This window comes from Podarcis melisellensis, assembly GCF_964234715.1.
Source record: "Podarcis melisellensis genome assembly, chromosome: 7".
In the NCBI taxonomy this organism is placed as follows: Eukaryota; Metazoa; Chordata; class Lepidosauria; order Squamata; family Lacertidae; genus Podarcis; species Podarcis melisellensis.
In genome coordinates, this window is record NC_138539.1 from 25,113,765 (window position 1) to 25,128,081 (window position 14,317).

The following is a 14,317-nucleotide window of genomic DNA, read 5'->3' on the forward strand; positions in this document are numbered from 1 at the left end:
AAACAATGACATGATGTAAATGTACAGTTAGTATCCAGAAATTCACATTACTTGAATTAGTCTGCAATCCTAAACGCAAACCCACACTTACTATGGAGAATAAACTCAACGAAGCTCCTCAAAACTGAGTGAATATGCTTTGATTTCAAGAATTGCAATTCTTTTAAGTTGCTGGAATTTTCCACTAGTGTCATTTGTATAATTTTTGAACCCAGATTTACCCTGCTTACCCGTAAAACAGTTACCGGCAGATCAGTAAGTTCCTCCAAGACACTGCTATGGTATTCGTCCTGGGAGAAGACAGGGGCTTCATCATTCTTATTGACTACATTGATGATAACAAGGGTGTGGTTCTCCCATTTTCCATCAGAAGCTACCAACTGAAGCTCATAATGCTGTTCTTGTTCATAGTCAAGACACTGGGCAATCAACAGAGTTCCCATCTCAGGTTCCACGTAAAAATCTCCTCGCTCATTTCCTGAAGTGATCTGATATCTGAGCTTGGCGTTAGATCCTAAAAACACGAGGTTGCTACCATATTATCCTTATCACATCCCGGGAGATCTCTGAGCACTAGGGTCTATCCCAACATTACTTTCAGAAGAATTTTGAAAAAAACAAGAAAAGTTTACATCCAGACTTAGTCTTGCTTAAGAGTAGACCCATTGAAATCAACTGACTTAAGAGCCATGTGGTTCAGTGGGTCTACTCTCAGTATGACTAAGGCAGGCATAGGCAAACTTGGCCCTCCAGATATTTTGGGACTACAACTCCCATGATCCCTAGCTAATGACCTGTGGTCAAGGATGATGGGAATTGTAGTCCCAAAACATCTGGATGGCCAGGTTTGCCTATGCCTGGACTAAGGCTTCAGTTCTAACCCCACTAACTTAGAAGTAAGCCCTGCTGAATTCAATAGGGCTTAGTTCTGAGTAGACAAGGTTAGGATTGCATCGTATGCTTGGATCCAACCCAAAATGTAGAAGGGTCATGCATGCCTGCTTCTAAAGTAAACCGTCTGTATAGCAAGACTCTGACGTGAATCCAGAGGCTAGGTACCTCTCTCTTATGTCATTATTATTACTTTGCATTTTATTATAATGCTGTAGGCATAAATACCAAACTACAGAAAACTGTCCCAATTTAGGAGTAATGTACAAATAGGAACTGCTACTGACACGACAGTGCAATATATTCTGTAAAAAGAGAATAGCACCATAAAGAGTATATGGCTTCCAAATATGTACAGCAAGTGCTGTTAAGTGTCTTTGTGTATTATGGTCAGAAATATACAAAATACAGTTTCATCCCCAGTGGCACAGAAGGTTTGTGCTTTCTTCCCGCCTTGCAGAACTTGTGCATTGCATGTAATCTTTTCTGAAACTGCAACTGTCCAGACATTTTAATACTAAGCAGCAATATTTAGACTTTCCAAAGCTTTCCACCTTTGGACTACAGTTCGTTAACGGCAATTAGCAAAAAATGCAGTAAGTCCTCCAATTTAATAGCAGCATTTTGCCCTATAAATAACAATTCCGGCACGAAAATAACAAGTCCCTTTGTTATTTTAACCAACTCTTGATGGGCGTCAGTCCAAAATTATGATCCATCCTATTTAAATTAAAAAACCTTGGGAATGTAAGAGTGCCAGGCAAAGATACTAACACATGTGAGATACTAGCCAAAAGCTTTTAGCTTAGCTATATTCTAACTCAAAAGGTCCTCGTCTACTTTCCTTTTTTTAAAAGAAAAGGGGGGGGGGTATAATTAGCTTATGAGAAATGCTTAAAAAAATTATCACGGTTCTCTTTACAGAACATTAAGAAAGGTCTGAATAAAGCTAGTTTCCAAATAGTCGTATTTTGAAAAGTACATGACATGCAATTTTTGCCATTACTGTTCTATTCCACATTCTATAAACCTGTTCCTGTACCATATATAGAAAAAGCTCCTTTGAAGACAGGACAGCTGTCACCTCATCTTCTGGAACAGCCTGCCGTAGTCTCAATACTGCTTCCTGATTAGAGAGGTTTCAGTCAAGACTGTACAACACATAAAATAAACCTATGTTTGTGTACCTTCATCTTTGTCATCAGCTGTTGCCGTCAAAAATGCATACCCAACATCCTCGTCTTCATCTATATTAATTTCATACACCGAATGCAGGAAAGCAGGGGCATTGTCATTTATGTCGCTAATTAAAATCCTCACATACGCCGTATCTGAAAAGCAAATAATCAGCTATTTGGCTTTGGAGGCTCAGGCGACCACAATGGCAGCACATCTTTCTGAACCCTCTTTTGACCCACAGGAACCTCTATATGTTCTTTTTTAAACCCACTGAGGTTTACCTGTGTTAGGCTGCCCATATAAACCAGGCCTGGCTGATTCAGAAGAATCCTGGGAATGAACTTCAATCAAGTAAGATCCTCTCTTCTCTCTGTCAAAAGATGCCTGGGTAGAAATGACTCCCAACTTGGAATCAATGTTGAAGTATTGGTAATCTTCACTAGCGTCCTTCAGTATTGAATAGTGGACCTGCAATTGAAGAACATAGGAGTGGGCTTTATACTCTATCCCATCTTCGTAACAGCTCAGAAACAGGAACATAACCACTCTCAAGGACATCCAACTTAGTTCAGCTCCAAGGCCATAAATATTCGACAGTCACAGACCTATGCCATTTGTAGCACTTACAGAAAGTTAGGTAACAGCACCGTTTGTGTGGAAGGGAAAGGTCTGTGTAGCCGCAGTATAGCCACAAATGTGTGGCCTGTGGTTTTCTACCCTCTATAGCAGTCTTTCTCAACCTGTGGGTCCCCAGATATTGTTGGACTACAACTCCCATCATCCCTAGCTAGCAAGGCCAGAGCTCAGGGATGATGGGAGTTGTAGTCCAACAACATTTGGGGACCCAAAGGTTGAGAACCGCTACTCTAAAGTTTGAACAGCTGTGTGGACTTGCCACAGAGGGCATAAGCTCTGAAGCAAGTCAACGACTGAACAATTCAGGACTCTCACCGATTGCTGCAATTTATATTCACACACTGGTCTTTAAATCTTTGCATTGGAGCATCTGACATTCCTATGTTTGTGAATCTGCTGTTGGTTGCCGTTGATTATTGAGTAATGTGAGAACGGCTTCAAGGTCTGAGGCTGCCCTCAGCAAAGTGTCTTCTGGAGTCCTCTCGTGCCAATAAGCCCTGCAGACAGCAATAACACTTCTGCTATCAAATCTGAGTAGCATAAAGTCCCCGTTTTAATTTGCCACAATGTCCCTGAGTAATGCGACCTCAGAGGCATCGTGGGAAGTTAAAATGGAAGCTCAGAGGCCCATCCACTCAGCACAAAGTGGGGAGGGGGGAAGTGTCAGCACAGTCGTCCAAGGGTCCCCTACAATACACTAACATGAGGTCAAGAGTAAGCAATCAGTTCAGGCTCTAGCCAGAGTTAATCTATTTCTCCCATGAAAAGAAGAGGGTGAGAAAGGGGAAAGGAAGGACAGAGAGAGACAGAAGGGAAGGACAGAGACAGGGAAAGAGATGGTCTCACCCACTGCCAGCATGCAGCCCTTAACAAATTACCCCTGAGAAGAATGCAACCTTTAGCATTAAATAAGAATTCTTCCGGCAAGCCACTCCAGTATCCCTGCCAAGAAAACTCCATGGACAAAGACAACAGGCATATAAAAGATATGACGCTGGAAGATGAGCCCCTCAGGTCGGAAGGCGTCCAACATGCTACTGGGGAAGAGCGGAGGGCAAGTACAAGTAGATTCAGAGCTGATGAAGCGGCTGGGCCAAAGCCGAAAGGACGCTCAGTTGCGGATATGCCTGGAAGCGAAAGGAAAGTCCAATGCTGTAAAGAAAAATATTGCATAGGAACCTGGAATGTAAGAACCATGAACCTGGGTAAGTTGGAGGTGGTCAAAAATGAGATGGCAAGAATAAATATTGACATCCTGGGCATCAGTGAACTAAAATGGACGGGAATGGGTGAATTCAGTTCGGATGACCATCATATCTACTACTGTGGGCAAGAAACCCGTAAAAGAAATGGAGTGGCCCTCATAGTCAACAAAAGAGTGGCGAAAGCTGTACTGGGATGCAATCTCAAAAATGATAGAATGATCTCGATACGAATCCAAGGCAGACCTTTTAACATCACAGTAATCCAAGTTTATGCACCAACTACTTGTGCCGAAGAAACTGAAATTGACCAATTCTATGAAGACTTACAAGACCTTATAGAAGTGACACCAAAGAAGGATGTTCTTCTCATTATAGGGGATTGGAATGCTAAAGTAGGGAGTCAAGAGATAAAAGGAACAACTGGCAAGTTTGGCCTTGGAGATCAAAACGAAGCAGGGCAAAGGCTAATAGAGTTCTGTCAAGAGAACAAGCTGGTCATCACAAACACGCTTTTCCAACAACACAAGAGACGACTCTACACATGGACATCACCAGATGGGCAGCATCGAAATCAGATTGATTATATTCTCTGCAGCCAAAGATGGAGAAGCTCTATACAGTCAGCAAAAACAAGACCTGGAGCTGACTGTGGCTCAGATCATCAGCTTCTTATAGCAAAATTCAAGCTTAAACTGAAGAAAGTAGGAAAAACCACTGGGCCGGTAAGATACAATCTAAGTCAAATCCCTTATGAATACACAGTGGAAGTGAGGAACAGGTTTAAGGATTTAGATTTGGTGGACAGAATGCCTGAAGAACTATGGATGGAGGCTCGTAACATTATACAGGAGGCAGCAACGAAAACCATCCCAATGAAAAGGAAATGCAAGAAAGCAAAGTGGCTGTCCAATGAGGCCTTACAAATAGCGAGGGAGATGGTGAAAGATACAGGAAATTGAATGCAGATTTCCAAAGAATAGCAAGGAGAGACAAGAAGACCTTCTTAAACGAGCAATGCAAAGAAATAGAGAAAAGCAATAGAATGGGAAGAACCAGAGATCTGTTCAAGAAAATTGGAGATATGAAAGGAACATTTCGTACAAAGATTTCCATAATAAAGGACAAAAGTGGAAAGGACCTAACCGAAGCAGAAGACATCAAGAAGAGGTGGCAAGAATACACAGAGGAATTATACCAGAAAGAAATGGATGTCTCATATACCCCAGGTAGTGTGGTTGCTGACCTTGAGCCAGACATCCTGGAAAGTGAAGTCAAATGGGCCTTAGAAAGCACTGCAAATAACAAGGCCAGTGGAAGTGATGGTATTCCAGCTGAACTATTTAAAATTTTAAAAGATGATGCTGTTAAGGTGCTACACTCAATATGCCAGCAAGTTTGGAAAACTCAGCAGTGGCCAGAAGATTGGAGAAGATCAGTCTACATCCCAATCCCAAAGAAGGGCAGTGTCAAAGAATGCTCCAACTACCGCACAATTGCACTCATTTCACACGCTAGCAAGGTTATGCTTAAAATTCTACAAGGAAGGCTCAAGCAGTATGTGGACCGAGAACTCCCAGAAGTGCAAGCTGGATTTAGAAGAGGCAGAGGAACCAGAGACCAAATTGCAAACATGCGCTGGATTATGGAGAAAGCTAGAGAGTTCCAGAAAGACATCTACTTCTGCTTCATTGACTATGCAAAAGCCTTTGACTGTGTCGACCACGGCAAACTATGGCAAGTTCTTAAAGAAATGGGAGTGCCAGATCACCTCATCTGTCTCCTGAGAAATCTTTATGTGGGACAAGAAGCTACAGTTAGAACTGGATATGGAACAACTGATTGGTTCAAAATTGGGAAAGGTGTACGACAAGGCTGTATTTTGTCTCCCTGCTTATTTAACTTATATGCAGAATTCATCATGCGAAAGGCTGGGCTGGATTTATCCCTAGCTGGAATTAAGATTGCCGGAAGAAAAATCAACAACCTCAGATATGCAGATGACACAACCTTGATGGCAGAAAGTGAGGAGGAATTAAAGAACCTTTTAATGAGGGTGAAAGAGGAGAGCGCAAAATATGGTCTGAAGCTCAACATCAAAAAAACAAAGATCATGGCCACTGGTCCCATCACCTCCTGGCAAATAGAAGGGGAAGAAATGGAGGTAGTGAGAGATTTTACTTTCTTGGGCTCAATGATCACTGCAGATGGTGACAGCAGCCACGAAATTAAAAGACGCCTGCTTCTTGGGAGAAGGGCAATGACAGGCCTAGACAGCATCTTGAGAAGTAGAGACATCACCTTGCCAACAAAGGTTCGTATAGTTAAAGCTATGAAGCTATGGTTTTCCCAGTAGTGATGTATGGAAGTGAGAGCTGGACCATAAAGAAGGCTGATCGCCGAAGAATTGATGCTTTTGAATTATGGTGCTGGAGGAGACTCTTGAGAGTCCCATGGACTGCAAGAAGATCAAACCTCTCCATACTGAAGGAAATCAACCCTGAGTGCTCACTGGAAGGACAGATTGTGAAGCTGAGGCTCCAGTACTTTGGCCACCTCATGAGAAGAGAAGACTCCCTGGAGAAGACCCTGATGTTGGGAAAGATGGAGGGCACAAGGAGAAGGGGACGGCAGAGGACGAGATGGTTGGATAGTGTTTTCGAGGTTACCAGCATGAGTTTGACCAAACTGCGGGAGGCAGTGGAGGACAGAGGTGCCTGGCGTTCTCTGGTCCATGGGGTCACGAAGAGTCGGACATGACTAAACGACTAAACAACAACAACAAAAAGAATTCTTCCATTTTTGTCTTAAATGATCTACAGTCTACACAAGTGCTTTAATGCATATTGGCATCCACATGTTAACACATGCAAGAGATGGCATGTGGCGCCAGTTGAAAAGAATATGTATACTGTAACTTCGTACTTCAGGAGGCTATTACAGTCAAACGTCAGATGTATACTGTAACTTCGTACTTCAGGAGGCTATTACAGTCAAACGTCAGTTTTTGAATGTCTTGGCTGCTGAACATTTCAGAAGCTGAACGTTGAAAACCCGGAAGTGAATGCTTCTATTTTCGAACGCGCCTCGGAAGTCGAACAGCTTACAAGGTGCATTTTTCATTATTTTTTTCCCCACTGACTTTCCAGCCAACCCACTGATCCTTGGTTTTCGAACGTTTCGGAAGTCGAACGGACTTCCGGAACGGACTACATTAGAAAACCGAGGTTCTACTGCAGTACAAAAAGTTAGGGTCTTGAGTCTCTGAGCAAGACTTTGCTGACCACCACCCAGAAAGTTTGGGGATACAGAATCGCATGTTGCATTTTCTCACTCGTTATCAGTAAAGGGAAAGGTAACAACGAACCTCTCCGTGGAGTCCCGAGTCTGAATCCGTAGCAAGAACCTGCACAACAGAGGTACCAACCGCTGCTCCCTCAGGTACAGAAACCTCATAAGTAGAAGATGTGAAGAACGGGACATTATCATTGACGTCTGCGGAACAAAAAGGCAGATTTAGCAATACATGGTTCGCTGACATCAAGTACTTGTAATTTCAGTTTGATATGCCGATATTAATAAACGGATAACCAACCTGTGACATTAACACAAACCGTGGTGAAAGATGCCAATGGAATTGTAGCTACATTCTGAGCCTTGATGCTCAGTGCAAAGAACTTGGTGGTCTCAAAGTCAAGAGGTTCAGCAACCAGAAGTGAAGCAGACCCATCTGCTCTGTTCGGTTTGAGGTAGAAGCGGACAGGCATGTTTGTCTCCGGAACCTGGCCCTCCTCCAGGGTATAGGTAACCCTTGGGTCACCAAGTGGGGACGTTGCTTTGATAGTCTAGGAACAGGAATAACCAGAAACACCGTTCAGTGGGGAGATGCATTTACATGGGCCACCTTGATCCTTAAGAATTGAAATGCAGATGATACTATTGCGGCCAATGGCATCAGAGCTCTGCTTTTCTGGTAATAATAACCAACCCTCAAATTCTGCAGATGTTTTGGACCACACCTCACATTAGCCCCAGTCAGCAAAACTGGTGGTCGGGGATGATGGGAATTGTACTTCAAAATGTCTGGAAAGCCTGGGGAAGGATGTTCAAATTACTGCCACACACATTTCACATAGGAATCCACACCCAAGGAAGAACAGAAATGAGCTGTGGAGCAAAAGGAGCCAATTCTTCTTTTTTAAAAAAAATCATCAGAGATGCAGACATATGGATTCATTTGTCCAATAGGGGCAAGACTTGTCTGCAGAATTTCAGAACAATTAGGGGAGGGACCATGACTCACAGATAAGAACCATGTACACCATCTTGAGCTCCTTGGAGGAAAAGTGAGATACTAATAGTCCCACTCTATTTTGTGCCCAGTTCTGGACACCACTCAGTGTAAACCAACTTCCTTTTATTCTGAAACAAATACGTTTCCAATTTTATTTTTAAAGTGTACCACTATCTTGGTGTCTCGAATCGTGCTCTCCGGGATCGTGACCGAATAGGCACTTTTCTCCCACTGCGGCGACTGATTAAGTGTGTTCGTTACAGTGACGGTCAGTTCCACCGTGCTGCTCCGGTTCCCTCCATCTGTAGCCACGATGTATCTTGTGATCTGAAATGTCTGCAAAAGAATTTTTAGCAGCCGTTCACCAAAACACGAATGCTCGTTTGCTAGAACAAAGGCTGAAAAAAGCAGGTGCAGCAAGTATTCCTCCTGCCAGATTATATTCTGTAAGCCAGAGCTTTCCAAATTTTTCATGCCGGTGACATACTTTTTCGGACATGCATCATTTCGTGACACAGCAGTTCAGTTTTAGCAGCAAACCAGAGCTTAAGCTGACCCCATTCCAGCTCTGGGAGAACCATGGAGAGCGTTCATGTGACACACCTACACACTGAGCCAACACACTAATGTGTCACGGCACACAGTTTGGAAAGCTCTGCTGTATGCAGAAGCATACCTGGGAGATTACGAGATTCACGTACACCCAGCCTGTGCTGGGGCTGACTTGGAAGTATTCTGGCTCCTGCGGCAACATGGAGTATGTGATGGCGGCGTTTACCCCCTGGTCGTCATCATGAGCTGCAGCATGGAGGAAACTTGTCCCCACTGGGGTGTCTTCACGAAGGAAGTCTTTGAAAGATGGAAGCACAGAGTTCATTCTAAACATGCCCTGGCCTAGTTAAAGTGGCATTTCAGTGATGGCAATCCCGGCACATAAAAATGCAAGGAAGGCCCTGCCGGATCTAGTCCAGCATCCTCTATCTTAGTGGCCAACCAGATGCCTCTTTAAGAAGCACAGAAGCAGCTTAAATCAATTCTCACAGTGCAACAACAGTTTGTGCCTACTCACATTGATAGCGGCTGTTCTCAAACTTTGGATCATTGTCATTCATATCAGCAATGAAGATGGTGATTTGACACACTCCAATCAGTGGCTCCTGAGCTTGATCTGTAGCTGTCACAGAGAGCGTATACTCCTTCTGTTTCTCTCGGTCAAAACGCCGAGTCGAAACGATAACACCTAAACAGACACATTACTATCAAAGAGTCAGCGGGATCACCGCTGGCTTTAATCAGACGTTTTCACAAGTCTGCAGCAACTCACTCCCACCGTTCAGGCTTAATAAAAGCTTATCCCTTGTAATGTTTGCCTGCACAGAGGAGCTCCCTTTTTCTTCCACTCTGCAATTTATTTTTGTTGTGTCTCACAAAATAGCTTAGATGGTATACAAACATTTACTGAAGAAATTGCCCAACTCCCAATGTGTTTTGACCCAATTTCTCTCTTCTTCAGGGTAAAGGGCTATTTAAAAGAAATAATGTAACTACAGAATGCATCAGGAGCTTCTGCTGAAATAAGCAGAAGATGAGTAGTCAGCTTGAAATGCATCGAGAGTCTGAAAACAAAAATTCAGTAAATACTTGTGCACCCAAAGAATTTTTCATCATTATTTAGAAGCACAATACCATGAGGCTTGAAATAAGTACAAGGGTATACACTTAAAAGCAAGTGACAGTAGACCAACAACCAGTTTAGATGAAGAAAAACTATTTCCAATGGGATTGGCAGGGAGGAGAGGGGTATTTAACCCCCCCCATCACCCCTTCAAATGGTTCATCTCCATTTAAATTTGAGGATATAATTTATTGCTTTATTTCATAACAATAGTTTATAGACAATTTCCCATCCAAGGGTCCTGCAGCATTTATAGCAAGCACTAAAATGTTAAAAAAAAAATCTATGCAAAATAAAATGAATACAGTGGTACTTCGGGTTACATACACTTCAGGTTACAGACTCTGCTAACCCAGAAATAATACCTCGGGTTAAGAACTTTGCTTCAGGATGAGAACAGAAATCACACGATGGCGGCGCAGCAGCAGCGGGAGGCCCCATTAGCTAAAGTGGTGCTTCAGGTTAAGAACAGTTTCAGGTTAAGAACGGACCTCCAAAACGAATTAAGTATGTAACCAGAGGTACCACTGTATTAAAATATACATAAAATCTCAGGGCAGTTCACAAGATAAAAATACATTATAAAAGCACAAGATAACTAGTTAAAGCAAAAACAAAACAATAACCACCACCCCTTTCACAAATATGAATATAATGTCAGGAGCAGTGTCAGGGTCAATGGGCCAATTACTTAGCCAGAGAATCTCATGCATTACTTTGCATGAGCAAACAAACAGTCTTTGGAGGTACTCTAGTGCAAGTGCCTCCCATACAGGGAGGGCTGTAGAGCTCAGTGAGTGGAACACCTGCTTTGCATCTAGAAGGTCCCAGGTGTCTCCAGGTAAGGGCTGGGAGAGATCCCAGCCATGTGAAATCCTGGACAGGCCCTGGCAGTCAGGGCAGACATTGCTGAGCTACATGGACCAGTGGTCTGACTCTGTATAAAGCAGTTCCCCATGTTCCTATAGTAAGAGGGGAACAGGCTATGGAGTTAACACTTTCTGATTATGCAGGATCTGGCTCGCCCGGCATTTGAGAATGGAGACCTTCTGAAAGAACAATGGGATATTAGCTCCGCCCAAGACATGATGGAGAGCAGCAATGGCTGGGAAAAGATAAGACATAATATTTTACAAGGACAGGAAGGAACACCACGGACAGAATAATTGTCACACACAGGAGGAATAAGGATGTAGTTTGAATGCTTCACCTATAGATGTATAAAACATTTAATGTGTCAAGACGAATGGATGTCGTTAATATTGCAGTTGTTGCATAAGGGATTGTTATTTTGACTGGAGTGTAACTGAGATGAATAAGATTTTGGAACGCAGAAACAAAGTAAATCATCAAACCATTCATTCTAGCACAGGGGTCTGCAACCTTTAAGACAAAAAGAGCCACTTGGACCCGTTTCCGAAGAAAAAAACAACTGGGGGCCGCAAAACTCGTCATTATAAAAATAACTTTTTTGTCACTTTTTTATTATTTCTTTGTTTGACCCCTCAGAATTACTCCTCCTCATAGAAATAAACGTTAAATTAACAAGTTACCTTTTTGTGTGTGTGTGTTCTTCACTCCCCTTCAAAATAGTGACCAGCGTACATGCCCCCTTTCAATGCAGTGACCAGCGTACATGCCCCTTACAATGTAGCGGGCGGGCGGGAAGGTGACTAACGCACGCACCGCCCCCATGCGACGTCACAGCCAGTACAGCGCCCGCCACAGTGGGGAGTGTCGGGGCACACAATGCGCCTACTCCCCTCGCTAGTATCCGCCCCGGAGCCGCGGCAAAGGTGTAAAAGAGCCACATGCGGCTCCGGGGTTGCAGACCCCTGTTCTAGCACATGGGAGGCCACCTGAATTATATAATTTGGCATCCGAATGATTGGGATTAGTAATTGCATTATAATTTGGCATTGTTATAATGAAGCTATCATTGGACTGTTGTAATCGAAAACTAATAAAAGTTATTGTAAAAAGAAAAGAAAAAAGAATTCTGGGCTAGCCAGACTATGAAAGGCAATTCTTACCTGAATCAGGATCAATACTAAAGCCCGGTGAAGCTCCATCTCTGTGCATGAGGCCATACTTCACTTCTCCATTCACTCCAAAGTCTGCATCGTAGGCTTCCACCTGCAGAACGTAGGTTCCTGGAGGCTGGTTCTCTAGAACCCAGGTACTGTCACTGTAGTAAGCACACTGAAATACAAGAAAACAGCAAGTTAACTTGAGCAACTTCAGAAATCCGTTATCATGTAAGGCACAGTACGCTGGCAACCAAATTAAGTGCAAGATAAAGCAGAAGGAGTCAGAGGCATTCATCTGAAAGGAAGAGAGAAAGTTTTAAGCATGAGTTATTTAGGGAGACTTCAAAGACCGACTTAAAATTGGACGAAACTTTACAGGTTTGAACTTTTCAAAATCAGCAGCAGCCAAACGTAGAGAATACCACATCCTGCAAGTTTGACAAGCAGAAGTCAAAACTACTAACAATTCTGCTGCTACATAAAAAAATTAAAACACACGAACGGGGGGCAGCAAGTCAACTCACCTCCCTGAAAACAGGCTTGTTGTTGTTAATGTCATTTATTTCCACCACAACTTCTGCAAAGCTGCTGAGAGATCGTGGTCCCCCTGAGGAATTGTCATCTATGGCAGAGATATTTAGAACATACTGCGGGCTTTTCAGTTTAGGCAGGGGGGTTCTGCGAAGTCTGAGGATACCTGGATTCAGATGACCAAAGATCAAGAAAAGAAAGCAAAAGAAAATTATGGATACTTGGATTCAGGAGTAGGGAGGGAGGTGGAGATACCAACAAGGAAAAGGAAAAGGCATCTCTCTTTACAGGACATAAGGGTCTTAAATGTGAGAACGATAGGTCCCCATAGATTTCTGGAAAAGGTGGCTTATTTTATATTTAGAGTGACACTTCTAAAGGGAAATGTTTGTGGGGATGATCAGGCAAATTGATCAGTGGAGCGATTGACTATTTGAAAGAATGCCTGATTTTTATAACTATTTTAGCTGTGCAATATAGTTTATCTTATACTTTTCCTTTTGAATGGCTTTGGCTACACAAATAAAGAAACATTACAACTTATAATAAATGAATAAATCCAATTTATTCTGGCATTGCCAGGAATGCTATGCTGAAACAATGAGCAGCCTGCACATATTTGCAAGGATTTTCCTATTTAGGTTTATCAATACTGTACAGGCAGTGCGGAAGATGCCATAGACTAATGTTCAGCATCTCTTTCCTTACCTTTATGGCTATCCAATTCAAAATTGCCTTCTTCGTTCCCACCCGTAATTAAGTACAGCACTCCATCTCCATCAGGATCTTTCGCGTGGATAGTAGCCACTAATGTACCAGGGCCTGCATCTTCTGAGAGGAAAGTTCTGTAACTGATGTAAGGAAAGAATAAATGCATTCTAATTCCTAACTCACCCAACAATTTCCCATTAAACAGCATTGCACAGTTCTTTAAACTTCGCACAGAGTGGGCTGGGCATATAGCAAAGCACAGTGCTGGTGAAAATCCCAGCCACCACCTTAATTTCCCAGAGCCATATTTACACTCCCAAAAAAAACATCCCCACATATGTAAATCATATGTAAATGTGCGTTATGGGACTAAGCACCTAGCAATGCCTCTGGGGCTAGATGGGCATGCAGGTTGACACACCAGAAAATGAAAACACTTGGCTTCCCCCACAAAATCTACAGAACTGTCGATTTACCCCTCAGAGAGCTACAATTCCTAGCACCCTTAATCCTAGTTCCCAGGATTCTTTGCAGGAAGAAATGTGCTTTATAGGCATGGTGTTTGCACAGCCCTGCTATCATTAATTTGGCCTGATTTCACTTTGTGACTAAACAGCTCTTTAGGAAAGGAGAATTTTGGCTTTTAGCGTGTGGACTTTGTGCGATGCTAGAATTATTTGTACATCATTTGTGTGCCAGAAGCAAGGGAAATGTTTATGTCATTTGACACTGAATAAATGTAATACATTGTTTAGCTCTGAGGAAGGGAAGAGAATACATTCTGGAATTTTGAGAGAATTGTAATTTAAAACCTGCTGTAGGAACTAGCAGGAAATGGTCAGGAACTAAAGGTAAGTTCATCGGCCTCCATCTACCACATAGTCACACCACTGCTGATTCTATGTATCCCATAATATGTCTGACTAAACAGGCCTTTAGGAACCTGGTCCATGTTTTGGACTGCAACTGCCATTATCCTCAGCCAGCAGCTGTAGTCAAAACATCTACCTCAAGTTGTCTTTATTTTTTTAAAAGCAGCGCCATATTTTTACATATCCTGATGGTCCAAAAAATCAGATATTGCAGCTATTTTGTGCAATGCACCTTCATAACATTGCATTAGTTTCTGCAGGTCAGTTTAAGACAGCTGAGGGTTAGGACCTAACAA

The 14,317-nt window shown here is 42.8% G+C and overlaps 1 protein-coding gene across 7 annotated transcripts in view; it reads right to left on the reverse strand.

Annotated features, from left to right (window-relative positions):
- LOC309374604 (neural-cadherin-like) overlaps window positions 1-14,317 on the reverse strand; it is a 55,682-nt gene that overhangs the window by 25,054 nt on the left and 16,311 nt on the right. For all 7 annotated transcript variants that reach the window (XR_014170644.1, XM_081919674.1, XM_081919675.1 and 4 more), the window contains exons 7-17: window positions 13,147-13,289; window positions 12,432-12,604; window positions 11,911-12,079; window positions 9,272-9,442; window positions 8,879-9,051; window positions 8,371-8,538; window positions 7,504-7,753; window positions 7,276-7,403; window positions 2,352-2,538; window positions 2,079-2,222; window positions 231-514 (exon numbers count right to left, since the gene is read on the reverse strand). Coding sequence is in view for 6 of the 7 variants with exons in the window: in XM_081919674.1 (XP_081775800.1) it covers window positions 231-514; window positions 2,079-2,222; window positions 2,352-2,538; window positions 7,276-7,403; window positions 7,504-7,753; window positions 8,371-8,538; window positions 8,879-9,051; window positions 9,272-9,442; window positions 11,911-12,079; window positions 12,432-12,604; window positions 13,147-13,289 (1,990 nt within the window). In the remaining variant the exon portion in view is untranslated. The remainder of the gene's footprint in view (window positions 1-230; window positions 515-2,078; window positions 2,223-2,351; window positions 2,539-7,275; window positions 7,404-7,503; window positions 7,754-8,370; window positions 8,539-8,878; window positions 9,052-9,271; window positions 9,443-11,910; window positions 12,080-12,431; window positions 12,605-13,146; window positions 13,290-14,317) is intronic.